The sequence below is a fragment of the Centroberyx gerrardi genome, chromosome 8 (assembly GCF_048128805.1).
Source record: "Centroberyx gerrardi isolate f3 chromosome 8, fCenGer3.hap1.cur.20231027, whole genome shotgun sequence".
NCBI classification, from domain to species: domain Eukaryota; kingdom Metazoa; phylum Chordata; class Actinopteri; order Beryciformes; family Berycidae; genus Centroberyx; species Centroberyx gerrardi.
This window is the reverse complement of record NC_136004.1, coordinates 13,767,079-13,795,027: the sequence shown is the minus strand read 5'-3', so window position 1 is coordinate 13,795,027 and position 27,949 is coordinate 13,767,079. Positions and strand designations below refer to the sequence as shown.

General features: G+C 41.4%; 1 protein-coding gene across 2 annotated transcripts in view; it reads right to left on the bottom strand.

Annotated features, from left to right (window-relative positions):
* Positions 1–27,949, bottom strand: part of mctp1a (multiple C2 domains, transmembrane 1a) — a 147,763-nt gene that overhangs the window by 88,573 nt on the left and 31,241 nt on the right. For both annotated transcript variants that reach the window (XM_071927472.1, XM_071927471.1), the window contains exon 2: positions 1,119–1,239. In XM_071927472.1, the coding sequence (XP_071783573.1) occupies positions 1,119–1,239 (121 nt within the window). The remainder of the gene's footprint in view (positions 1–1,118; positions 1,240–27,949) is intronic.

Below are 27,949 nucleotides of genomic sequence, written 5' to 3'. Positions count from 1 at the left end.
CTCATTTTTGCTGACTGACCTTTCCACTGTATTAGACAAGATCCCCTGCATATATACAGGCTGGATTCAAGCAGCTATCACAGTGGGCAGAAGGCTATTTGTCCTGCATTGGAAGTCACAGTCACACTCTCTGGGGGAGTGGCACATCCTGTTTAGCAGAGAAGCTGCATATGAGGCAATGTTTTTTACATCGGTGCATACAGTAGACAAACTCCCGAAATGGGAGAGAATACATTGTGGGACCCTAGATAGTACTAAAAGCTCAAATCCCCGCCCTTCCTTGACCCCAAACCTTTTCCACACTACTTTATTAGCTGCCACCCCTGATGTGTGTTTGAGTTTATGTCTTTTAAGTTAGTCTGTTTGAATCTACATATTCATATTCACTGCTTTGTGTATTGTAAAATCCTTAACAAAATATAAATCATACAAAAGAGAATGCTGTGTGCCATTAAAGGATGCACACAATATTAAACAATACTGTATGATCCGCAAAAAAATGCTGCTTTGTTTGTCTCAAATTTATGTTCTTCAGCTGAGGGCCTCCTAGTATATTGCCTATGGGAAGTAAAATCAAAGACTTACAGTATGATTAAGTCATATTACGGCAAAAAAGCAATCCAACCATCGGGCTTGAAGTGTGACAATGTTCCAGCTAAAGTCAAAGCTGAATTCGTTTCATGCTTAGCTGCACAGAAAATGTGCCACATCATTTCCAGTAATTCCATCTCACTTCGCACATGGGAAAATGAAGTGAGTCGCAAGGACAAGGTGTGTGATTTAATGAAACAAAGAAACCCACATGGGGGGAGAGATAAGAGACAGAGAGGAGAACGGGAGTGAGAAGTGAGAGAAAGAAAGGGAGGTGAAAGAATGCAAACACTAGCGGCGATGCCCAGACAAATATTCAATAGACAAAAAGAAGCAGAGATAAAACGGGGAGAGACATCTAAAGCAAAAAAGATAACAGATAGACAGAGAGGATAAAGTAAGAATGAGATAAAGATACAGATAGTTCAGTCCTGATAGGATAGATGAGGTTGTTCACTCTGTATACTATGTATATAAACCTGAATGATGCTGAGGTGACAGAGAGACAGAACAAACTGAGCTCCTACCTGTCCTATCTCTGATGGCCAGGTTGTTCCCTTTCTTCAGGATGACATCCAGCTGGTACATGGCTGGACTAGGAGGACGAGGAGGGGGCTCTGCATTACTGGGCCCCACTATGTTGATGCCCTGTAGAAAGAGGAAGTTATGTAAGTTAAGGGATAATTCCAGATGTTTTCAACCTGGGTCTTATTTTCCTAGTTTTTGCCATCATGATGCCTTTCTCCTGTTCAGCACTGTTCTCCAATTCGCACTCAAGGGCCAAAGCAAGCTCCTACAGTTGAACCCAAAAAGCGATTAAAACACGTCCTTTCATGTCGAACAATCAATCGTCATGATGGCAAAAACTAGTAAAATATAGCCCAGGTTGAAAATAACCGGAAATATCCTTTAACCGGGTACACCTGTACACTCCAAATTACTACAGGACAAAGCACAGTAAAAATGCCTTGCGTAAGGGCAAAGAGAATAAAAAGACAAAGGCATGGCAACTTGGAAAGGAGACATACAGTATGTAGCAGGAAGTCACATATGTGTTCTTTAAATCTCTGGTCACCAAGTTTGATGCCCTATACAGGAACTGCGTAAGAATCATAGAAAGAAATGACCACATGGTTAGACTGCTTAGGGCGACCAGTAGAGGCTCAGCACTAGCAGACCCTATGATGTTGATGATATCTGTTTCCAAAGTGAGATATCTGTCATCTGAAAATTGTCCAAATTTTGATGAACATTTGAAGATTGTCAGCATGAAATTGAAAACAAAAAATGTAATTTTCCAAGACTGGCAGATAATTTTAAGTTAAGTTTTTTTAGTTAACAAAATGCTAACACTTTTGCAGACTGGACCATTAAAGAATGCTAAACTTTAAGCAATGACTTTTTGGTTGAGTTTGTTTCCAAAATGGATGTATAGCAGTCTGCAATCATAGAAGACACATTATTCTCTCAATAAATCACACCACATAAACCCTTTTATAGGGTTAGAAATGTACAGAAATTAGCCATGCCTCAAAAAATGAACACTCGTATTTTACACAGATATCGCATGTGTACAGTGAAAACTAATCATAGTAATCATGCAATCCTTTGGAAACGTCTCAGAGGATCATCACAGTGTGGCTTTGCATGCCACGCTGTAGCCCCGAGGTCCGTGCTGTACTCAGTGCTAGGATGCTCCCAGTGGGTCTAATCCTGGTTCCTACTGGAGTAAGCAGCCCATTAGCAAGCCACATGATAAGCCAGGCTATGCTTTGAGGTCCGTAAGAGGTCCACTCTACAGCTTTCTTTCTAGCTCTCAATCTTTCTCTCTCTTCCTTCTCTCCTGCCCTGGTTCTTCTCCTCCCCATTAGACAACCCGTGCGTGGGCTCTCCTGTCATGTCTCCCCAGCTATCTTACTCTGAGATGTGGCTAAGAATAGCTAAAGAAGAGCAGAAAAATGCTAGTGGGCCACTGGGAGGCTACTGACTGACTACCGGGACTAGCATAAGAGCAGCTCCCACAAGAGGGGAACAGAGCAGGGGCGAGATCTCAGAATAGCTAGAAACGAAGGGGAAGGATGCGACCGGAAAAAAGAAGGCAGACTCTTGAGAAGACTCTCTATTAACACCAACGTTGAAATTCACACTTTTCTGCCTCTTCCTAATGAAGCTGTCATAACATTTCCTGTATTATGACAATAAATAGCCGGTGACATATTTGTCTTGGCCTCTGTTATCACCTGTCTGTTTTTCGTTATTTTTGAGAAACAAATGCATGACCATTAAAACCCACCTGTCTTAAACCACTATAATGCTTTTTTTGTGTATTTGTTTTGTGTATTTTTTTTTTTATTGCATAAAGGTAGATACCAATTGGCATTTGCAAAATTGGTTGCACAAAGGAGACAAAAAGAGTTACTGGGTGCTAATTAATCATGAATCGTGGACTGGATTCAGTGGCATATTTTAAAAGAAGATGTTTATTCTGAAAAATAATTATAAATACAAAAGTGAGTCGGCTGGCCCGGCTGGTACATACAGTTGCCTCTACTGGTAATCGCCAACTGAAGGACCAGCGCGAACTCACTATTAACTGCTTTCCCAAGTAAATTTAGGGAAATAATTGGTGGTGTCTGCTGAAGCAGAGATAAATATAAATCAGAGGATTTCAACATGCCACACTAACATTAGCTTGCTAGCTATATTTTTTTCTTTTTGTCGTCTCAACTATACGTGCGGTTGTCTACAGAAACAACAAGATGGCAATGGCATCACTTGTATTATGTTATGGATTTAATTTAAACTTAAAATAAATGGTGACAGTCAGAAATGGAGGAAATTGCTTGGAACTCCACACTACTATAATGGGAGATAAAAAAAACAACATAAAAAACAACTTGAAAAGTAACTCTAGAGTCTTTGTTGCAGACAACACAGATCTGTTTTCAAATTTCAAAACAGCAGTTGGGCAAGAAATGTGGCGCAGCGTGAGGCTTTCAACTGTCACATCCTCATGAACAAGTCAACCTAAAACAGTTTCAGCTTTACAGTACCTGCTGTCAAAGAAGTGAAGAAACAGAATAGACTGCCTGCTATTTTTTTGGGGAAAAGAAAAACTAAAACACTCAACCTAATCTGTTAGGTAACAGGTGCAGCTGGTTCAGCAGAAATCCGGAGCAATCTAATGTGAACATTCAGAGACAGACAGTTAAGGCTCTGTGATTGGATACGACAAAACTGGGGTCAATGGTGCACGTAAGTCACTGTAATTGAACTGTGTGTCTGTGTGTGTCTGTGTGTGTCTGTGGATGCGAGTGTGTTTTACTACCAATAGGATTGAACAGCACTTGTGGGGTATGTAACTTCAAGCCTTTTTCCCTAAGGGACTACACAGACACACACACACACACGCACACACGCACACACACACACACACACACACACACACACACACGGCGACACTCTCATATTAAACCCACACTATCTGGGTTGTGCAGTCACATCATGAGCATACACACAGTGATTAAGAAAGATGTAGAAATCCCCAGACATACTGTGCCCACAGAAAATGCCAGTACACATGTTTTTTCAGCTCTATAGCACATGTACAAAGTGTTCAGTACTTGGCATTTTCAGAATGTCAGTATCTATTGTGTAATGTGCCGCTAACAGATACAGACACACAATCACACTCATGCAAAGACACACACACACACACACACACACAGACACACACACAGACACATCCACATAATAAGGACTGCAGAGGATTTGAAATGGATTTGTAGATAGCACAGGCTGTTTGAGTGAGCCAGGGTACACCAAATAGGATCAAATTGAGTCTTTGCTAAAACAAGCGAAAAGAGAAAATAGACAAACAGACTGCCCAGTTACGATTGTTCAGCATATGTTACCGGGAAGACTAAGCAAGCAATTTGAAGTAGATTTCACAGTGCGGGGGATGTAAAAAGATTATGTTGACTTGTTCTTGCTGAACAGTTATCCATGTGTTGACTCTTTATGTCTATGTCCGAATTCATGACCAATGAAAGTGGCACATGCGCCTCAGGGTGAGGAGGGTGGTGGTCTCATCAGTGCTAGCAGCAGGTTTATAGTAGGTTGTGTCATGAACACTGGAACCCGTTTTATAATCCTAGTGACACACACTCAACCCTTCTCATTTAAAATCTCAGTGACATTTCTGTTTGACCAAGATTAGAGCATAAAGAATTTGACATCAGAGCCTGTTGATTTTGAAACTGCCTTGAGGATTACATTCAAACAGAGAGAGAAAACAAGCACTGGAAGTGGCTTTTACAGTCAAAGTAAGAAGATTATGTTGACTCTGTCCTGCTGAGCTCATAACTACGCCTTCAATGTAGGCCCATGTCTGTGTTCATGAACAATGGTGACATTTGAACCACAAAATGTTTACGCAGACAGGACTGTGGATTCAAAATACAGCACCAAATGTGTGTTTTGTAGATAAATATAAATGTAGATATTTAAGAACCCTCCAACCTAAAATGAGCAACTAATGTTACAATGTTTCCTATAATGTGTAGACTTTATATGTTAAAGAAACGTGAACAAGAAAATGATTTGGTCCCATATACACTCTTGTCTTTGAATACCATGTATATGCAAACTGTTTGATGGGGATTATGAAATGTTTTATTCAATGGATTGTGAATGTTTTCTCTGTTTTTCATGTATAATATTGTCTCTTTTGTCAGTTGATTGTGAATGGTACACTTGCCCAGTTGACTGAATAATTGAAAGAAACTAATGGGAAATGATACTCATCTGGGGATGGTCATGTGACCTTTCCCTGGGTTTGAAAAGTGTGTGGCCTACATGTGATCCTGATGACACTGACAGACTGATTCTTGTCAACTTGTACAGCACAGCACCTTTTCCACTGTTTGGCCCCTTTTGTACTATGTGTCACGTGTGAGTATAACAATATAAAAAGTTATATGCACGCCTCAACTTGATAGAGAATCCTTTCTCTTTTTTGGACAGCAGGGTGCAGGTCTTTTCTATCCTTTCTGCGTGTCTAATTGAAAAACCAACACACCTGCATGAGACACTGGCACACTACAGCTAATGTGCATAAACCATATAGGCTAACTACGAGAGGAAAAAGACAGTTTTATCAAAATGCAACTAAGAGTCCTCTTCATCAATTGACCATAAGTTAATACAGTATTCCATTCATAACCAGTAAAATATGAATAGCTGTAATAGCTGTAATTCAGGGTGTAATAGTGTTTTGAATCAATTTTCTGCCAATAGATTAAAAAAAAAAATCTCCAATAAATCCAATGACACACACACAACTCTCTATTTCTCTCTCTCACTCACACACACACACACAGACACACACAACCAGCCATTCCTGAGTCATTTTATTCAATGAACGTTACCCCCCTGGTACAGCTGCAGTGAATCCTTTGGGACAGATGAATACTCTGCAATTTCTCTCCCTCCTGTCCCCTGAGCCCAGTACACCACAGCCTTCACTGCTGTGCACTGAGGCCTGACTGGAGAGAGATATACTTCATACACACACACACACACTACTCACAATAACAATGAGAGAGAGGGAGAAAATGAGAGGAGAAGAGAGAAAGACAGACAGAGAAGGGAAGCTCAAGGGAAGGTCAAGCACCCATCCCACTTCACCTGCTCTCTCTTTCATGCTGTCTTGAAACTGACGATTAACAATAAACATTAGGTAGCACGACCCACTTTACTCTCTCTCTCCGGTACCAGACTGGCTCCTCTGACTATTGCAATGAATGTTCTGGCATTCATCAGGAGGACCTACATGCAGACAGCGTGAATGTCCTTGCTTATTACACTTAATAGTCTCTTTTGTAATACCTCAGTGTCTGCACACATGGACACACACAATACACACATAAGCACATGCATAACCCCATTCAAGGATGGAATTTAAGGTTTCTGAGCAGTAATACAGTTTTGTAGACTAAAAACTCTATGATATTCTCCTTTAGCCACCATCCAAGCTTCAGCTATTAAGAACAGTTCAACCCTAAACTAAAAAATATAAGCCATGGTCTAGTGGACTTACAAGAATCGACATCTCTGTCCATGGATGGGTGTGTACAAATAAGCACCATTACATCCAGCACTAGTGTAAATACAGGAAACCTGCTGGAAAGACTTTCAGTACAGTTGCATACGGCACAAATCCAGCGAGATTCAAAGCACTTATATTTGCATTAAATAAACATGTAATCCCTGGAGAGCCACATCTGAAAGTGTTCTGGATATTTGGATGGAAGCTTTCAGCACTTCCTTGAAAACCCTCCTGACACTCAAATGTCAATCAATACCAATTTCCTTTTCCATTAAGTACATACTACTCTGATTGGATAAACTGACAGGGTTCAAAATTGTATTTCAACTTACGACAACAATCTTGCTTCCTACCATCATCCCTGGGGAGCTGTTTGCATGTGCGTGTGTGTGTATGTATACAAGTGAGTGTGTGTTTGTGCGTGTGTTCTCCTGCATGCTTGTGTGTGTGGGCGCGTTTTTACAGTAGGGGTTATCAGCTATGAATCAGAGAGAGTGGAGCTGATCCCTCATGAATAAATAATACAGATGATAGAGTATCACGCTTCTCTCAGAAAGAGAGGAGACTAAATATTCAATAAGATATTCCACACTGGCAGGCGCCACCTAGACACAATCCATTTTATCTGCTTACAGTCCAAGAGGGAGGGCAGCAAGGGGTTAAGAGTAGATCCTTTGGATATATATACGGGACTAAACTTTAGTTCAGATTACAGACATGATATGAATACATAATACCCACTTAGTCTAACAGCCCCACTTCCATTCACTCCTCTGCAACACAATTAAAGTTAGGCAAGTTGGTACAGTCTGAAACACAGAATAACAGAAGAAGAGCAAGTTCTACGTTGAGATAATGAATTCTAATCACAATATCCTTATTCACTGAAGACAAAGCTGTAACCAAACCAATATTTTGAGAGGTCCCAAGATCCCAACGCTTATTCAAATGTCGACTATATTAACATCTGAAATGGAGATCATCAACAGACTGAAATATTCTGATTACTAAAATATGCATTAAAAACATGGAAACTTATGAAATCAGTGTATGTCATTTATTCTGCATTAATGAATACAAACACATAGCCCAAGTGGCTAATACAAAAGGCTACTGAGACCCAAACAAACCACTGGGGAATCCTATAACATCTAAAAGGTTAAAGGAGCCTACAGGTCCTACATCCTGATCAGTGCGCTGCAGTGGGAAATCGACATCAGCCCAAAAGTGATGTTTTATTCAACAGATTAGTAAAATGCCACAACGCTTATTAATGAAAAGTTCATGCAGGAGCTTCCAACAATATGAAACATAAACCTTCAAAAATGCAGACATTTTTCAACATGAGATCAAAACGTTTGGAACTTTGCATTTGAACATTTTTGTCAGACAGATGCTATTACATGCCAACTCGGGCGCACCTGACTTTAACGAGAAGCCAACCGAGCCATAAAGTTTTGGATGCTCATTTGTTGAACATTTATGACTTTCTTTTTGCTGAAGGTGTGAAGCTCCTCAACAAAGGCAGTTTCACTAGCATTGCCTCCCTTTGCTGTTCAGCCACCTCAGGCTGCTGTTACCGCGTGGGAGATGTCTCATCTTCCTCACTTTCGTGGGGAAAAACAAAAAGAAATTTAAGAAAGGTTTCTAACTGTACACAGCCTACACACGAAAGGAACTCTATTCTACTACTACTCTTCTACTTCTATGCTTACAGCTGTTTCAATTTCTACGGGGAAAAATTACCAAGGTCTGGACCTCTGTCTCCTCATATGTGGCAACGGCCATAATTGAAGAGTTTGTACAAAAAACTGCAGCGGCAAACTGAAATTGAGTCCATGACCTTTTAACAACCAGTGTTTGTTCTAAAAGGGAATTTGAGCTTTGGCATTTAGGTCAAAATCTTCCCTCTGAGCCTTTTCACCAGCCTCAAACTCATAAAAACGTGGACTTTAGCCAACATCTAGTAAGCTCAGAGTGGCAATATAGTAAATAGCAGGAAGACTCAATTGCTCATTTGGCAACTTACAATGTTCCATCTCCTCTCTGGTTTCATGCACTCTCTTTACCTTACAGGAACACATTGCTGGCAGCATCCAAATCACAGATGAAAGGGTACTTGAAGTCATACACTGATCCTGGGCTGAGCTGGCATTTGTCTCAGACTCTACACTTGACAGACCCGTCAGTATCATCCACAGTGCTGAAATTGGTGAGCCGGATAAAGGGGCGGTTGAGACCTTGAATTTCAAACACAAGGTTTAAAACACAGACTTCACTCTAACCTTGATGCTGCTGCCTATAGTCATACTGTTTGCTCATATGTGCCATCTGCCTGGACCTCTCTGTCTCTTCTCTCATCCTGGCGGTGTTTTTGGCTATGTGAGGGACAAGTACTTCCTCATTACCAGTACATATGGGTGCTAGTTGCCACCCTCAGGGGTTCCCCATGATGTCTGCGAGAGAAGATTACCGTTGAGCAATGATCTGAACTGAATGCTTAAAAACAGAAGAGTCAAAGGCTTTGGTGTGTGTCTGACTGACTGCTTGTCTCCCCTCTCCTTCCCAAAAACATTCTGATGTAATAATTAGGTTTATATATGTTCCTTTTTTCTGTGAATAAAACAGCAAATATTGATATTAAGTAACCAGTAAATGAGAGCAGCGGAGCATATTGCTAGATTGTGGTGGGGGTTCAGTCAACTTCCTATTTTCCTCTAGTTCTGTAAATCTTGCAGCCTGAGATCAGAGACATTTAGAAAGTTTGAACTGGGACAGGATTGATCCCGGTTCAAATGGGTAAATGGCCAAACTCAAAGCCCTACACACATAAAGCTACATTAACATAACTATTAAGTCTTTATTTCACTAAAACAAATGAGATGTGATTATTTTCTATGCCTTTTCTTTCAAATTTCACAGTGCAATTTCAGCCGTGACACAGGTGCTTCAATTCAATTTCACATCCTCGTTCTAACATCTGTAACGAGACTGCACAGTTTAACCTTGACTGCTGTTTGAAAACAAGCGAACAACTCACCGTTTGGGAGAGTTTTGTGACACATTGTTCACATTGTTCAAAGACCACTGCCGTCACATTTTACGGCAAATTGATGTGAAACGGCGCTGCTTGAGAAACATCCCCATCGGGATATCAACCAGAACATCATACATTTCTTATCCAGGATTATTCGTCATACCAGCGCTGTCTTTATTGAGGAGGAAACCTGTATTTAGCCCTGGGCACTGTGTGGAGTCTGCCTCGTTTCTCACGCCGGTGGCAGGTAATTTCCAGGCTGCGTGCCACCATCTCCTGCATTACAATATCCTGTTCCTGCTCTGTTCATTAACAAGGGTGTTATGACAATCCTCCTCCTGCTACCAGAGATACCACTACCTGCGGCCCTTACATGAAATCTACATTTTGTCCCCTCTTTTTCAGACCCCCGCATGAAATCTACATTCATTTTTCTGTCCTCGCATATTGTCTTCTTTTTAGTTCATCTTATCTTCTGTCCTGCTTTGCTGTGATTGGGTCAATAAACTTTAGAGGAATTTCTCAATGTCCTAAAATGGGGGCTGATTGTTAGTTTATGAGTGTGATGTAAATCAACATCACTATGGTTGGGCCAAATCAACCCATACACACACCGTGACATGATGACTGTGTAACACTGTTACAAGTCAGCTTCTGACTTGGAGGCAGTGCCTAAGTCCATATAGTGCCTTCCTTGCATAAAAAAGTGATTTATTTATTGTACTTGGACACAACATGACCATAAATGGTCTGTGAGTATGATGAATAGATGAAGTAAGGGTTTATTTGCATAAACCACTACTACTTTATTTTTCCATTTCAGCAGGTAGAAATGTGACAGAAATTAATTTGCATCAGCGCTGGCACAGATTCACGGTTGAACAGAGCCTGAGTCTCAGCCCAGTTCATTTCTTTTCACACTGTCCTTTGGAAACCAAGCCACAGTCCTTAAAACCATAACTCAGCAGTTTTAGATGTTAGTTTGCTTGGTCTGATTCATTGATTAAACTGTAAAAGAGGATCAAAGGGCAGAATGATCAAGGCAATGCATTATATTAGTCAAATCTACTGAAATATTTCTATTTATAGAAGCAACAACTGTTCCCAATCCTCTCTAGTGGAGAAATGCATTTACTCTTCCTGACTTCCTACAGTTGACCATTATATTCCACAATCAAACTAATAATGAGAGCAGGAGAATTACACAGATCCAGCAATTTAACAAATTCAAATAATCATTCAAATTAGAAACAACAAATGTGCACACACACACACACACACACACACACACACACAGATACACTCCTACACCCAGCAGGTACGGGTGTTATTATTAAATATATGAGCCACTCACTCTCCTCCTATCGCTACACATGGCAATAATAGACAAAGCTATAAAAACACTGAAATTACCAGGATACAACGTACTGTAGCTGAGCTTGCAACTTGTAAAGGACACCAATTGCTTCCAAATACTCCACCAATTGCTTTAGATCACAACAGATAGATAACTGAACGCTTGCTGGGTCTTCATGGTACACTTTATCCTTGTTCTTCCTGTAAACAAACATCCTGTTCAATTAGGGAGTCATTCTCAAAGTGCCAGCTAGAGCACAAAAAGAAAAAATGAAAAAAGTCCCCAGTGGACAGGATTAGATGAGCAGGTTGGGATTTGCTGTGCACTATGGACATCTGTCCCTTCCTTTCTCTCCTCATCTCTCTCTCTCTCGCTCTCTCTCCATCTCCCTCCATCTCTTTTCTTTCTTTGACATTCGTCTTCCAACAAACATGCAGTTCTGTGAGGCACATCATTCTGTGGGTAAACAGAAAATGGCCACCTATCTTCTTTATTCTGAGGTTCAAGAAAAATCAATATCTCTTTCTGTTGAGCTGAGCCTGACCTGAAGAAATACCTGTATCTAGGTTTGTATTTCAAGCCTGTCCAAGTACGTTCACAATATAGATTGGAGCACAGCTCACAGCAGTCAGTGCTTAGTAGAACAGAAGAAGAACAGATTTTTTTGGCTTTCATTGCAAAAACAGAAGAACTCTGTGCAAGAGATTCATTGTAATACAAGCTTAGGTGGTTCACTGTGTGAGGAGCTTAGTCATACAAGAGATCTGGTAACACAATACTTAATGAGTTGTACAGAGACGGATCAATCCAACACCATTACAAACAGTAATCCATGATATTATTATAGGTGAGTATTATTGGCACCCCAGCACAAATGCACCCTTATAATTTGATGTTTAACTTTTCGGCATTTAGCTGATGCTCTTACCCAGGGCGACTTACTATGGGTCAGCAGGTAGCGGTTCAGTGCCTCGCTCAAGGATACAGTACTTTGACGCATGGCTGTTGATGGATGCACTTTAACTGAACCTGTGATCTTTTGGTTATGGGACAACCTCTCTAAGCAGCCATCCTACTGCCCCAGGAGGACAAAAGGTACACCCGTCTTGAGAGCAACTGTGGACAAGAGGTTATTTTGTGACGCCATGTAACTAGGATGATGCAGTTTTGGCTCTGGGGCCACGTGGCTAAGCAGCAGATCTGTCCAAGGTTGTTCTCTTCAACTTCAGAAAAAATTGTTTTTATTCCATGTTAGGTCAGTTTAGCCTTGGCTTTGATATTCAGTTGTTTTACATTTTGCAGAAAATATGAAAGGAAACACAAAATTGTGGTTTAATAATGCAATTCAGCCATAAACACAGGATAACACAAAAGTAGGAAATTCTAGGGGGAAAAAGTAAAATGCTGAAAAAAAATAATAAGAGCATTATTATTCACAGAATGTAAATGCATACAATTATCAAGGAATAGCCTGCTTTATCAAAAATACCTTAATCTGCAATGGCATAATGATTTAGACAAGAAATAATTAAATAACAGATATTTTTGACTGTAAAAGCATTAAAGAAGTCTAATAACCCCAAATCCCAAAAATAAAAATAAGACTATTATTATTTCATAGTGCCCTGCAGATGTCTGTCAGAAGAGATTACAAGAACAGACACCTACTACTGAAGTTTGTTTCCTTGTCTGGTCTTTGAGAATTAGTTTCCTTGAGGGTATGGATTTACTAGAGGTGTTTTTGTGCAGGCGAAAACATGAGCTGCTAGCTGGGTGTTGCTATGCAACCATACAGCAAAACTAAAAACTAAAAACTAACCCCTGTGTTATAATTGAAAATGAGACATATCTCCTTGTTTTTCATGATGGATGTGAAAAGTAAGAGAAAAAAGCGAGCGTGAAAGAAAGAGGCAGGCTAAACCTCACCCAGCTCCCAGTCAGAGTTGACATACTCACAAGCTGATTCAGTGATCTCATTATTTCTCTTTATGGATTCATTTTCAGCCACAGAACCTTTTAACAAGCTTTGCCGGCACAGGATACACACTCATCCATCAAACAGATATTTCAAGGTTTCCAAGATAAAGCAGGTAGTCACAGCACCATACACACATAAACACCTACGCACAGACACATTCACATGTATTTGCATTTGCACTCTGACACACACTACAGTGCACACAAAAACAGGCATACTAAAAACCAAGGCATCTACCACCACCACTACACACACACTCTCTCTCACACATACACACACAAAACAAACACAAATAAGGCATGAGTGAACACATATGTTACTTTTTCAATATGACATGCATCAGCTAACAACAAGCTGAATTTGAACATGTGCATCAGCTAACAACAAGCTGAATTTGAACATGAGCCATGAGTTGTGATGCTGTCACATTGATGAAAGAGGCATACATTTTCAATTTGCCCACCACGCACACAGTATTCTACTACCTCAGATATGGCACCTTTCAATGAACACCCTTTCCCTTGGAATACCCACTCATTGAAACACACACAAGTACGGACTTACGTGTGCACGCACACATACGCACACACATGTAAACACATACACTCACAAAAGGACAGGAAGCCTGCTGAGGTCTGCCACTGAGGCCTATTGAATTGATAGAAATGCAGCTTTCATGTCAGTCTAATTATAGGACATATGGGGGTGGCTAATGGTGAAGAAGAGAAAAGAGACTCAGGCTGAGGTGGTTTCCAGCTGTATGTTACACTACATTTACACAGTCTCTGCCCCTTGCAAAGCTGCTGTGCCAGACCCTCGTGGCACTCTGGAAGCTTCTACTGAACTGAAGCCACAGTAAAATGTAGTTTGTAAGATTTTAAGCATTGCGCTGCCTCTAAGCTACTACCATGAAGCAAAGAGGTGAAATAAATGAAGCTCCGATGTTAAAAGCCTGTCATGATATAACTCACACTGGCACTGACATAACTGGCAACAATGGCATCAACAAAAGCAACAAAAGCATCTTAGAATGACTCTGTAGAGCCTTAGTCATATAATTCATAGTACACTTAAGAAACTGAAAACAAAACAAAACAAATGAATTGTGCATTAGAAAAAGTAGCCTAAGCACTACTCTTTATCAAAAGTCCAAAACCAGTCACTAGGGGTGTAACGGTACACGTATTCGTACCGGACCGTTTCGGTACAGGACTTTCGGTACGGTGCAGATGTGTACCGAATGCAATCTTAGTAGACTTGTTTTGCGTGCGGAACATACTTCAAATCAGAGTTCCCACACGAACATATTAAGTGGCGGACCGGAAGTTTGTTTAGTCTCCGCCTCGCACTTTGAGCGCACTACACAGACAGCACGCTTAGCTTAGCCTAGCCTAGCCTCTGGCTAGCGAACGTCATGGCCAATGCAAACGATAAGCCAGAGCTTGAAGACCCTCCCTTACCGTTAAGGTCTCCTTTGTTCAGTAGTGATCGGGTATGTTTCTGGCAACACGTCAAAACTTGATAACTCATCTGAAACGGCACCATGCGAGTGTGAATATCACTGCTGCAAGGAAAAAAACGAGCGTAGTGCAAGCGCTGCTCCCTTCGTCATTTAAACAGCCTTTCGCTGGTAATTCAGATCGGGCCAAAGCATTAACAAATGCTGCACTTTAGTCAATGTGGAAAAGTTCATTTCCTAAAAAAAGAAAAGATTATTATAGTTATTTATATTTTTTATTATATTTTATATATTTCTTATTATATTTTATATTTTGTTTAATTTATTTGAGAATATTTTATTTATTGGAGAACTTAGTAGTAGTTTGCAGCGGTATTTTTTATTCTATTTTATTTTTATATATTTTATTTTTTATTATGTTTCATTTAAAATTTTATAAAAAAAAAATATAAACTGTTGATGTTTACAAAAGTTCATAATAAACGACAAGCAATTTTATGTTTTGCATTTTTTCCCCTTACTGTACCGAAAATGAACCGAACCGTGACTTGAGGTATGTACCGAACCGTGATTTTTGTGTACCGTTACACCCCTACCAGTCACGCTTCACCTCGCCGCCTGAAAATTAAAAAAAAATAATTAGGCTACTTCTCACATTAGTCATCTACCACTTAGGTAAGACTCTAACCTCAACAAATGAAGAAAACACAATACAAAACAAATAAATATTGCATTTGAAACCCACACATTGCAGAGTTTGCCATATTTCCATTCAGTCAGCCTGAGTCATCCATGGGACAGGTGTTTCTCTTCTTTCTCGGTGACTCTTAAAGTCATCACCTCACGATGATCAATGAATCATCACCCTCCTCCGCTGCCTCTTTCCATCAGAACCATCCTCTCCTCTCCTCTCTCTCTCTCTCTCTCTCTCCTCTCCCCAAGACAACATGGTACAATCATTATCACAAAACCACAACTCCACTACCATGGCCGGGACTCTTCTCAGCATTTCCAGACTACATAATGGCACTTAATTTCTTTTGCGCTACCTGTTGAGAAAGAAATATCCGCGTATATTTATCTCTCTGAGATAGTCTCAAAATCCTTCCCCATTAAACTTCCCCGTCCAAATAAGTTGCTCCATCTAATAGCACCATTATCGAGCCTCTCCTGAGTATGTGCAGCCAGGTAATGTGTAATGTGACAGAACACAGGGCCAGCAGAGGGAAGTCGACAGCCAGCAGCCACTAGGCTAGATAATGAGGTCTCTTTGGTCTGTTCTTTCCTTTATAATAGGTCAGAGCAGCGGCCTGTACAGAGGCCAAGCATCCTCACTTACTCCTACAGCGTCACACACTTAAGATAAATTTGGTCCCGGATTGCGGTAATGAGTCTCTTGATGCAACAGGCGATAACATCCTGCTGATGATGCCAGAAACACTCACCGATGTGTTTGAATAAGCGCGGTCCAACAGTCCGAATCTCGAGAAGTCACAGAGCCAACGGTGAAATATTGTAAGCATAAAATTAGTCAATGAATGCCTAATTGGACATAATGGAAAGTAACTGCCGGAATTCTCAGCAGCACATGGTTGAATGTTAAATCTGTCAATGGGACAAGTTGCACCCCACAATGGAGTCATATGCATGTGTAACAGACGCCCACACTGTTGACAACTTCATATTTATTATGCATGCAGTGACTCATATAGCAACAAATCAAAACATCACAGCTACGCCCAGTGTAACTGCTTTCTCACTGATAGAAACTAATGTCACTATGTTCTTTTTAGTACTTTGCCCTCTCCTATCCCATTATGCTGATGTTAAAAGGTGGTTTTGCAGCACAGATGGTGATATTTCACAGTCTATCAATTGTTCACGATCACAAAAGAGAAATTGAGTGAAGAATATGGGGAGACTGCCATAAAGAAACCTGAATAAGGCATTGAGAGAGGCAGAGACATAGAGATGGAAAGCAGTGAGAGGATTAAACAATATAATAATGAGGGGGTGGAGAGGGAGAGTCAATTTGTCTTTGCCAATGTCAGCTCATGAAAAAAGTCAAACTAGACAATCAGTCTAAAGTTTTAAATCCATAGACAAAAGAGAAAACTTGCACACATGCACTGTGCGTGCATGTGTGAGAGAAAGAGGAAAGAAGAACAAGCAGAGTCGCAGTTAAGGTGTGCTTATGTGGGATACATTATAATGAATGACCACAGTTCAGCCCCATTAAGCCAAAGAGTCCGACATCTAACATTGACAATCAATACTCAGCACACAGCCTCAGCACCTCAGTTCAATTAAAGAGCATCTAGAGAAGGTGGAGAGAGAAAGAAACAAAAATTATAGAAACATGGAAAAAATTGGAAGATGGAAAAATTGAATTTTGACAAATCAGTCGAAAAACAGAAAAGCATCTGGAGGCTGTCTTTTCATTCAGCAGCCTCAGAGGAGCGCACACACACACACACACACACACACACACACGCACACACACACACACACACACACAGAAATTCACACACAAACAGACATACATAAGCCAATGCTAAAGCTCAAAATCAGGAAACAAAGATTTATTCCAAGCTAGCCTTTGGAAAGAACAAGAAATTCCTTGAAAAAGAAACAAGCAATCCTGTCTTAGCTGTTTTTTAAGCACCCTTAGAGCAACATACACACACACACACACACACAGACATCAGTGTCAGCCTATCTGAGCCTGCGTCTGTATGTTACACATATTGACACATCATTTCTGACATTTCTCACCTTGCTGTGGTTTTTACCTACCAAGAAGAAAAAAAAAGAATCAAAAAAAAGAAAATAACAAGAAGTGAAAAAAGTGTGTGTGTGTGTCTGTGTCTGTGTCACAAAGACATTTACCTTTTTCCCACAGTAGGATGTTTTCAAGGAAAACAACAGGACATGACGGTGTTGGAAGTACAACAGGCGAGCCGCTGCCAGATAAATAATTAGTGTTAGAACTATTTTGCTAAATCCAGACCTCTAAACTGGTCCCCCACTTTGTGTGTCAGACGGCGATAACCTCCGCACACACACACTCTCTCTCTCTAAATTGATGAGGGAAAAAAGCACCAGTATGTTCCAAGCTAACCTTTGACAACATTGTCTGTCTAAGCTGCAACAACAAATCTTTAGCACCTTAACCCACAGGCTTATAGTATAGTATAATCAATAACAAAGCTTCTCTGAGAATACCAAAGCAACAGTTCACACCAGAGGGCGCTTTTATTTTGAAATGCTCTGAAACCAAGATAATGATTCCGCAACAATAAATCATACAGAAGGTAAAGTTATACCAGCAGCTTCATGCAAAGTGGAATTGGTACAGATAAAACACCTGCTTGCATGGTTAGGAATATATTTTCCTATCATTATCCAATGTGAAGTGAAATTTGCAAGGATAAAAATCACCTACTGATTCAGTGGCACTAGCTGCCAAGTCACTGCTCTATTACGGTGCGCTGACCTGGGTTCATCCTCTGTGGGAGGCAATTCACGCACCAAGCCTCGAGCTGACACCTTGTAACATCATCAAAAGCAGCCATGTTTACATGTCAGTGCTCAACACGGAGGATGACATGACATTCCAGACACGGAGCAACACGGGTTTAGCGCTGACCTTCAACACCGAGCGGAGCAGAGCTTGACCCGGCTCTTAACGCTGATCTTGACCAGGGTCGTTTTGCGGGGTTGACTCACTCGGGTCGACCCTTTCACATCGACCTACGTATTTCACGGGTCACTAGTGAGAAAGCGTTCATTGAAAGGGATTTTTTATTACAGCATAATGTCAGAGCCAGGCTAAAACAAGAGAGCTAGCTTGAGAACTCCAGAAAGAATACACCTCACTTGGGGAAACCATGCTAATACCCTTAGGGACTTGCACTGAAACAATTTAAACGCCTCAGCCTCAGTCATCAACTTGCATCCATCCATGACCGCAATCGATGGCTCTTTTAACATGAGTGATATGAGGGAAATACTTCCAAGGAAATGAAGGAACACCCAAAGGGCTCTTGATTAAATAATGGTTCTTCTGGAGTTGTCATTAAACTACCAATTATTAATCCCTTATAAGCTGATATCATTAGAGGAACAGGGGGAGGAACATTAATCTGGCGTCGTGAGCTCCTGTATCCAAGGCAATGAAACCACAATGAGTGATGAGAAAAGGAGAATAAATTGATGGGTTCCTGGGGAAACAGCATTTTTTTTACACTCCAAATGATTTTTTTATATAGTCTCTCTACTCTAACAAAAACAAAATCAATATGTTTTCCATGTAGATCGTGGTCATTGAGGACAAGACTTATTCCCGTGCCTGTTCTTATTAAAGGAATACAGAACACTGACAGCAGAGTCTCTCTCTAAGTGTGTATGTCTAGATAGACTGTGTGTACATGCATGAGTGTATGCCTGCACACACATCTTTGTGTATATGCACGTGCGTTACACCTACAGTGTGTGTACGTGTGTGGCATGGGAAAGAGACGGGGTGATAGAAGAACAAATGGGGACAGAGGACAAAGTCTCTGAGGTGACTCGTGTCCCCTATCTGTCTCTCTTGACATCATGTACAGAATAGCTGGAGCAGTGCGTACGTTCCTGTCAGAGCAGGTTAGGATATCAGAGCTAACCTAGAGGCAAGCACATCGTAGAGCTTATTGTATTGTTGGTGGAGGAAAACAAGGGAACTTTGCCTCAAGCCACGATCCTGGAACTACAATTAGTTACATTTACATGTACACCTAATTTTTGAATATGTATGCAACAGTGTGATTAAGACTTGGGTCAGTACATTGATGTGCTGCAGTACATAGGAGCAATTGAAATGTCATTGGAAATAATATGACTGCAGTCATAGTAAGTACATTGTCCAAGATAGCATGAAATTGGAAAAAGTTTAATGAACATTGTTTTTTCCCAATACACATGAAAACCTCTTACTACAAACAACTTAGCTTGTTTAATCGGAGTAAGGGCAACAGCTGCATGATCAGAATAATAAATAAGATGCGTATAAGAGTAATTACTTCTGCTAAAGGACTACTAATACTAAACTCCTGCTGGAGAAGGTGGAGGAAAACAGGAATCAGCCCTGCGTAAAATTGCTTGTCTGGTTTGTTGAGGCAATAAGGCAGGAATGCTGCTCTCCCAATTCCCTGACCATCTAGAGATACTAAAGTACGGCTACAGTTCAGTTTACAAAACACACTAAAGTTCAAAAGTTAGCTATCGCTTCAGAGAGCAAATTTCCCGTCTTGCAATCTAGAGGAGGGATTTCCCTATGGGCACCATCCGTTCTATAAGCACCGAACCATCCGCACCACTCAGTCCGAATCAATAGGCGCTGTTTAGCCATCTACTCCCTGTTACTCCTGTAACTTCCTCACATTCATAACGAGCACTTACTGTCATGTATTAGAGGCTTTTAAATGGGCGGGTGGCACCGACTCTGCAAAAGAGCATCAGGTTGAGCAAAGTAACACCAATTTCGTCAGTTCAGAGATTTAGACCTAACGCAAACACCCCAAACATGGCCCACTATGAGTCACGCATCTGTGTGTGTGTGTGTGTCTCAGAGTGTGTGTGTATCGGGGGCGGGGGGCCCTCAGACATCACTAAAGTATGTATTAGTGAGCTTAGTTAGCATTAGTTGTCTGTATTTGTTAGATTTACAAGCTGTTGTCATATATCCTTGAAGCAGTGGGTTTCTTGTTAAATACCCCCCCTCAAAAAGTGAATGATTTATACACTTTTGAATAAACTGACATCATATTATGATAATACTTGGTATACAGTCATTATGATTCATTCTCGCTGTTTTCAGGGTGGGTGAAATTCACGACATCGTAGGTTTCCATAAGTACAATAACTTCCATCATCCATCATGCTGAAGGCAATGAGAGAAGGAGAGAGAAAAGGAGAGAGGAAAACCAAGAGAAAAAGCCTCCATTTAAGGCTTGAGAGCAGTCTATCTTACAAATTGGTTAGGGGTGGTTTGACAGTCCATGTATCATACTTGACAACTTGTCTGATTTCACCCGTACAATTATCCCCTCAACAAAACTAAAGGTTGAGAGTGGTGGTGTACTCACAGTAAATGCAGGGATGTGTATATATAATTATGTAATATGTCCTCTTGTCATCGTAACAATGCCATGGGGACTTGGATATTACAAGAACATAGTGGCTATAGCAGAGCTTGTATCATGTTTCGAGGCCAATGAACATGTTCTGTCTTCCATGGAGAAAAGCCTGGACAGAGCAGAGGGAGAGAGCGAGAGAGAGAGAGAGAGACAGTGAAAGAAAGAGGGAGAGAGATGTAAAGATAGCCAGAGTGAGAATGAGAGATAGAAAAGTAAAGTGGGGGAACAAATATTTCATACACCCCTCTTGAACTCCGCTCTACTTTTCCTGCCCTCTGTCCATTTCTCTTCCCCTCTCTTTGCCTCTCTCTTCCCCTGATGACAGACGACCACAATAAGCCACCAGACCCACTACAAAGGAGCAACACTCCATAATGATAATGAGCTCTACTGCTTTGCTGCAGCCTTGACCACATCATCATCACTCTTAATGTCTCCCTAACTGTCCGCTGTGTGCACCTAATCCCTCACTGGAGCATTGACCTCCATACCACCAGGGTGGGGAGGGGAGCTAGCCAGGACGGTAACCCAGTTTCCCTTCCTTACCACCAGCTGTGTCAAGGGGGGGAAGACCCTCCCTCGCAGTTGTAGCAGATGTCAGGGCTGAGCCTGCCAGGCTTGGCCCACTTTAGTGTATGATGAGATGGGTGGTCTGCTGATAAAGACTGGGTCAGATCCTGGCTGGTGGGGAGAGGCCAGAAGAGGAGAGGGAATTTTTTTCATGTTAAATCCCATGAGGAGCAAGATGAAGTTGTGGTTTGTGTGTGTGCATATGTATGTGTTCAATCACTTCCTCACGCAATCCAGGACGAGCTCTGTGTTTACTTCCATCTGAGCAGCTTGTAGACCGGCTGACTATGGTGCATTCTAGTTGAGAGGCAGTTTCACTGTTATCATGGAGGCCATTCATCTCCTGCTGTGATGGAAGTCAGTGAGTCATCACCCAAAGCAAAGAGTTTTCTTTTTGGCGAAATGCCTTACATGAGAGAACACAATACAAGAAGTGAAAAATATTCAAGCACCTGGATCCCCAGTTGTATTTACCACTTTATTGGATTGTTCAAGTGAGCTCTACCCAGAGGGTTTTTTTTTTTTCTTCTCAAAATTTTTCATAGCTAATTCTTTTTGACCCCTCTGGCTGGAAACAGCCCACTCAGCAATTCAACAACTTAATTGTACATTCAATCATAGATTAATAATTTAAGTACCAACAAGAGATCAGGCTGACCCTGCTGGCTTGAATAAATGCATTTGTCAGCATCTCATAGCTATTTACATTTAATTATAGATATCTCTCATTAAAAATGCTTTAACACTAGCATTTGACGTAAGAAGATTTATGGCTCATACACTCACATATGCACGTATCCACACTTACCCATCCATAGGCACAGCACAGTGTACACACCGACACACACACACACACACACAACACACACACACACACACGCACAAGGTCCCAACCCTCTAAACATCTCTCATTCGGCATGCATTTAAATGGATGTAGTATTGGATTGAGGATAATACGCTATAATTTGTTACAATTAAAAAAATGGTGGAAGCATTTGTTATTGACCTGGAAAGGCCAAGGTCATCTTGACCAGTCAAAGCTAGCACAGAAGCACACGGCTTATCAGAGTGTCACTGTAGAGATGTGAGCCTGCAGCACTCAAGCCAATCTCTAAAAAGAAGGTGCCATTTCCAACACATCTACACGCATATTGTGTTACTACCTGTCAATACAACGTGTTAAATGTGTTAATACCACTTCCTGATGCAACTTCTCACCACTTCCTTGTGCAACACAATCTGTTGAAAGGTAACACAAGATAGGTGCTGTGCTAAACTACACTCACAGATGTGTTGAAAATTACATCGCTTTCTGGGTATACTGTATATGAGACATGCATTTGCCTGGAATAGTTAAAGTTGATGCAGCTCTCTTGTCTGCTGCATCTGACAGCTACACAACGCAACCACTCTCCATAAATAATGGAGAGGAAAAAACTTCCACTGAGAGAGAAAGAGAGAGCGGGTGAGGGTGTGTGTGTGTGTGTGTGAAATGAGAGCAGGGGAAAACAGAGAGAGCCAGCGACGGGAGAGAGAGCTCAAGAGAGAAAGAATGGCAGTTTGACAGAGAAATAGAGGTGTAGATTGATGAATGGAAAACTGCAGGCAGTCGAAAAGCTGTCTGCACAGAGCTAAAGAGAGGGGCTATGACAGCACAGATGGAAATGAGAAAGAGCAAGAGTTAGGGAGGAAGGAAATAGAGAAAAAGAGATAGATAGACAGATAGTCTGACCAACAGACAGATATACAGCCTTTTGGGCAGGCAGGCAGACTGACTCAATGAGATCAAATAGGAAGGGAACATCTGACATAACAACAGATTGTCAGACTGCAGTGCATTAGCAGGTCACTCCCATGTGTTTGTCACCGCACTGAATTTGGTTCGGTGACAAACTAAAAGGTTGACTGGGAGCGTCAAGTGTTGCTGACATCGCAGACAGACAGGCTGGCCGCCTCGCTGCCAGACCCAACTTGTCAACCAACCCAAAAGCCAGCCGCCTCACAAACACAGAGCGGTGCAGCACCGAGCGGAACACAGCGCATCCGTCAGGAACATGGTGATCCACGCCTCGATGTGCTGGCTCAGCAACTTCACAGCACAACAGAGCTGGTCCAAAAAACACTGCAGACATGCGCTTTTGAAGAATCACGTCTCCCGCCCTCCAACCAGAACTCCAGACTCTGCGGCATCACTTTCAATGAATGATAATAACCCTTTGCAAAATGATTTATAGCTGTTATATAATTAAGATCATATTCCTGCTGATACATAATTAATTACAGTCACGGTATGGGTCATAGTTGAATGTTATCACCATTTATCAGCAGGTGTCGGACAACAATACTCAATATTAATAATGCAGAAAATGTGTGTCATAGATTAGCTTCAGTCACAGCTGGATGCAGCACAACAGGTTTGATTTGAGGCACTCGCGTCTAAAAACTACACTCAGGGAATTTGCATGCTGAATGCCACAGTATTTGCTACAGACACAGCCATTGTAAAAGTCCCACTCCAACTACTGCTGTGCTTGTGATCGATTGGAAAAACATTTTGCTCTATGATGGTGCAGTGTGCTTTCTTTCTGTCATGGTCAATGACCACATTTGTAATGCAATTAAGTCAATAATGTGAGTAAAGCAGGACCCTTGTTGACACCATATTCTGATTATGCTAGTGTGTAAGCGTAATTGCAGTAATGTGCAGTACTTCGATTTTGGTGTGTTGGCGACGGAGCTCATGTTGTTAAAGACAATAAATGCAAAATTACTAGTTACATGTAAACCGGAAGTGTCACTTTCTAGATTCATGTAAATGACTTAATCGCATTATGGTCTTATTTTGACTACTGGCAATAGCCGCATTATCGTGTGCATGTAAATGTTAGCCGCTACTGAAATATAACTAGGCCTTCCAATATTTATGATGGTGATGGCAAACATCTGAACCATTTCATAATCTCCTTTTTAAATACCTAATTACATTATATTTACTACTGACTTACACACAAGAACAACATGCAAATTGCTACATGCTATATATTGTATGATCTGTAAAGAAGCACCAGTGCTAGCATATGTCATAGCAGTGTTATTTCTGTAATTGGTTACACTCACCACTATTGACTATCGTTTGGCATTACCAGCAACTTTTTGTGCCTGTATATCCCTGCTGTTTTCCAAATGAGAACTCAATGAAATGTGGAAATAAGTAGGCTATTATCCTGGCATTTTAAATACACTCATGTGGGAGTTGCGCTTCCCTTGCGAACCATTTCAAATTTTGCTATACCGTGAAAAAGCCTGCTCATCTGTATGTACCAGTGATACTGCCCATTATTTTTCCCATAGTCTACTTCTGTCTCTTTCGGTGGCGCTTTATTTGTCTTTTCACAGCATCCACAGCAATATATCGATTTGTGTTTGACAAGGCGTCAGTATTGACTCTCTCCTCTCTCAGCATCTTCCCTCATTGTCTGAGACCTGATGCTGGGGTATAAATCTTGTCTGGCCAGGCTAGGCTGAACTGCATCTCTTTAGACTGTTTGTAACCAGCTTGTGTGCAATGTAGATAGACAATGCTGTTCACATCATAAAAATTAGGAATTTTATCTATGCAGCATCAACTCTTGTAACACTAATCCTCTTGAAATAATAGCCAGTATTTCATGTGTTCCACACAGATTTTGGGAGCTGCAGTATTTAGGGCGAGGAATGGTGTGTAAAGCTACACCTCTTGTGTGTGTGCCAGCGTTGACTGTGCTGCCAGCCAAGAGGATGGTGACGGTGACCAGATGGGCCGGTCATCTGTTTATCTACCAAACCCTTTCAGAAAACATTTCTTAATGGATTGATGAACCTAAACGTGAATCTGAATCTTTTCTTCAATTCTTGTCAAAGCAATTTTGTGACAGAGAATCAAACAATCTGAGCCTGCACATGGAACCTCCAATTCAATGCACACTCCTTGATATCCAGTATGTAGAGCAGTCTGTCTGGGTGCCAGCTACTGCTCTCCCTATGCACTATGAGAGACTGTGGTACCACCTCCATGCTGGCAAAGAAACCAATTGGCAGACTGACAAGTAGCTTGTGCCCTTTACACCCCTGTCTTTGAAAAAGAAGAAGGTAAGAAAATGGTAGGATTGAGAGGTGAGTGAATTGCAGCAGCAGAGAGCAGTAGCAGTAGACTGTAATGAGCAGGTGATGGATGTAAAGTGATGTGCCAAGGGATGGAGAGAGAGAGAGGAGAGAGAGAGACAGAGAGAGAGAGAGAGAGAGAGAGAGAAACAGAGAGACAGCAACTAAATCTATCTGATCTATACAAACCTGAAAGACATTATGAACCAGATTATGAATGTAATTCTGAGGAACAAAGTGCCTCTGAGAACCTTGAAGGGAGCCTTCTGCCACTGTAAGAGATGCAGCGTATGAATACCTAGGTGCCAGAAAGCTCCCGAGCAAAATCCACCTGCTCTAGCAGCCCCCTAGCAGCTTGATTTGCATACCGAGGAAGGCTGCTATGTGAGTTAAAATCTCATTTTCCACAGTCTTCACCCCCCAGATAATACTGATCGTGACACTTCATTCAACACTAAGAAAAGAGCGAGTCTGGATAGAGTGCTTGTGCTTGGAGCTCAATTTATAAGACATTTGCTAACTTAAATGTGTTTAGTTTTAATAGTGTGAAGCCAATGAAGCATGCTGGCTATTTTCAACTTGAGCCACTCCTAAATCAGCAACCTATCCAGTGTGCTACTGTAGCTAATCTATCACATCTGCAAAGAGTAAGATCCTCCACTTATCTAGATCTTCCAGGTTGGGACATGACCGCCAGCCAAATGCTGCTACAATTTGGCTGTAGCTGGTAAGTTTGTGAACTCTGCTGGACACTTTGGCAGGTATAATCTGTCATTGTTTGGAGTTTATTCTAAAACTCAATTTAGCCTGGGAAATAGTTTAAGTGGTTGATGAACAAGTCCAGCAGCCATTATAATCAGTCAAAAATGTAGTTAGTTTCCTGGCCTGAGCTTTTCTATAATGGCATTAAGGAAAACATCCACTGCTCAGACAGTAAAACTTGAATCCATAGTTGCAGGAAAGTGTACTGTGTAAGAGCCCCCCCCCAATGCAGCAATGAATATATACAATGCAATACATACAGTACAATTCCACAACATAAAACGAATGATTCTGTCATGCTTCACAAAAATATTCAACATAAAACCTAATTCCACATGCTGACACTCAGCTACAACACTATTCTCTCCCAGAGGAACTTCATAGTGTGCATTATGCACGTACTGTAGAGTGTGTTTCCAAGCAGTGACAAGAAACGCCATTCAGGCATGCAGACACTAGGCACTTCACAGCGTTTCTGCTGTCATTTCTTAGAAGGAAAAAAAAACTAGGATTCTTTTAAGCTGAAACTTAGAGGAGTGATATGAAAAAGGCATATCACAGTTTTCCTCAAATGTTTTTTGCCAGCACGCTGATCTAGAAAATTGAGCAAAAGCCATATTTAAACAATTCAAGGAAGCTTAAAAAAAAAACCCTGTAGTGTTCATCCACCATTTGTGTTTGGGTGATGAGAGGAACACCAGGAGAGAGACTCTAAAATGAATCACTCACTCACATCTTCTCATCCCACAGCGCCTCCTCCCTTTCCTCAGGCTCTCCCCTCTCCCCTCGCCTGCTATTCCCATTTCTTTTTCTTTTCTCTCATCTTCTCTGTTCCCTTCTGTTTTTTGTTGCCTTGCCTCTCTACTCCCCACCTTCACTCTCTCACTTCCTATCATTTGTGCCCCTATCTCTTCCTTTCCCTGCCCTCTCCTGGCTATTTAGCTGTCATTCTGAGCACGTTCAGCACACAGCCCTTGAAACAGGAATTAAGGGAACATGACTGCGGCTGGAGAGCCAGGCATAGGGGTGTGGAGCAGGGACATGAGTCTGAATTGGAAGGGGGAGGGAGGGGGGGCAACATCAGCCTCCATTCCCAGCCAGGGCTGTTCAATCCTGGGAACGTTCTCCCACAGCCCTAGCCTTCTATCCCTCTCTACCTTCATCCCTCTGTTCCCCCTGTCTTTTTCTCTATCCGCCCATCTTATCTGTCCTGTTACTTTCTGGTTGAGACGGAAGCACAAGGAGGAGGAAGATTGATGTCTTTTCTTCAACCACATCAATCCATCCCACATCTCTGAATCCCAATTCCTTCCTCCTCCTTTCTCTTTTTCATTATATGTCCCTCTGTTGTTCCTTCTCTCCATCCCTCTCTTTCTCTCTCCCCCTCTCCCTTTCTTCTGCTCCTATATATATAACAAACAGTGCCATGTCATGTCATGCTAGCTTCAGCAGCCAGCTCAGGTTCCATGCTATTAGAAACTGGACACGACTCACCCACTGGGCTACCCACACACACACACACACACACACAAACAAACACCACACACACAAACACCTGCAGACAGTGTAGAGACGGCCAACATGTTCCACTGGCAACACTGCAAAGAGTACAAATCGCCACATAAACAAAGCAGGTACTATGGTTTATGGAAATGCTGTATGAAAATCTGCGCTGTATGAAAATGTGTGAATGTGCTAAAACGATTTTGCTGATGAATGGCAATTTTGAATCCCTTCCACACCTCCCTCAACTGTCTCAAATCCTCT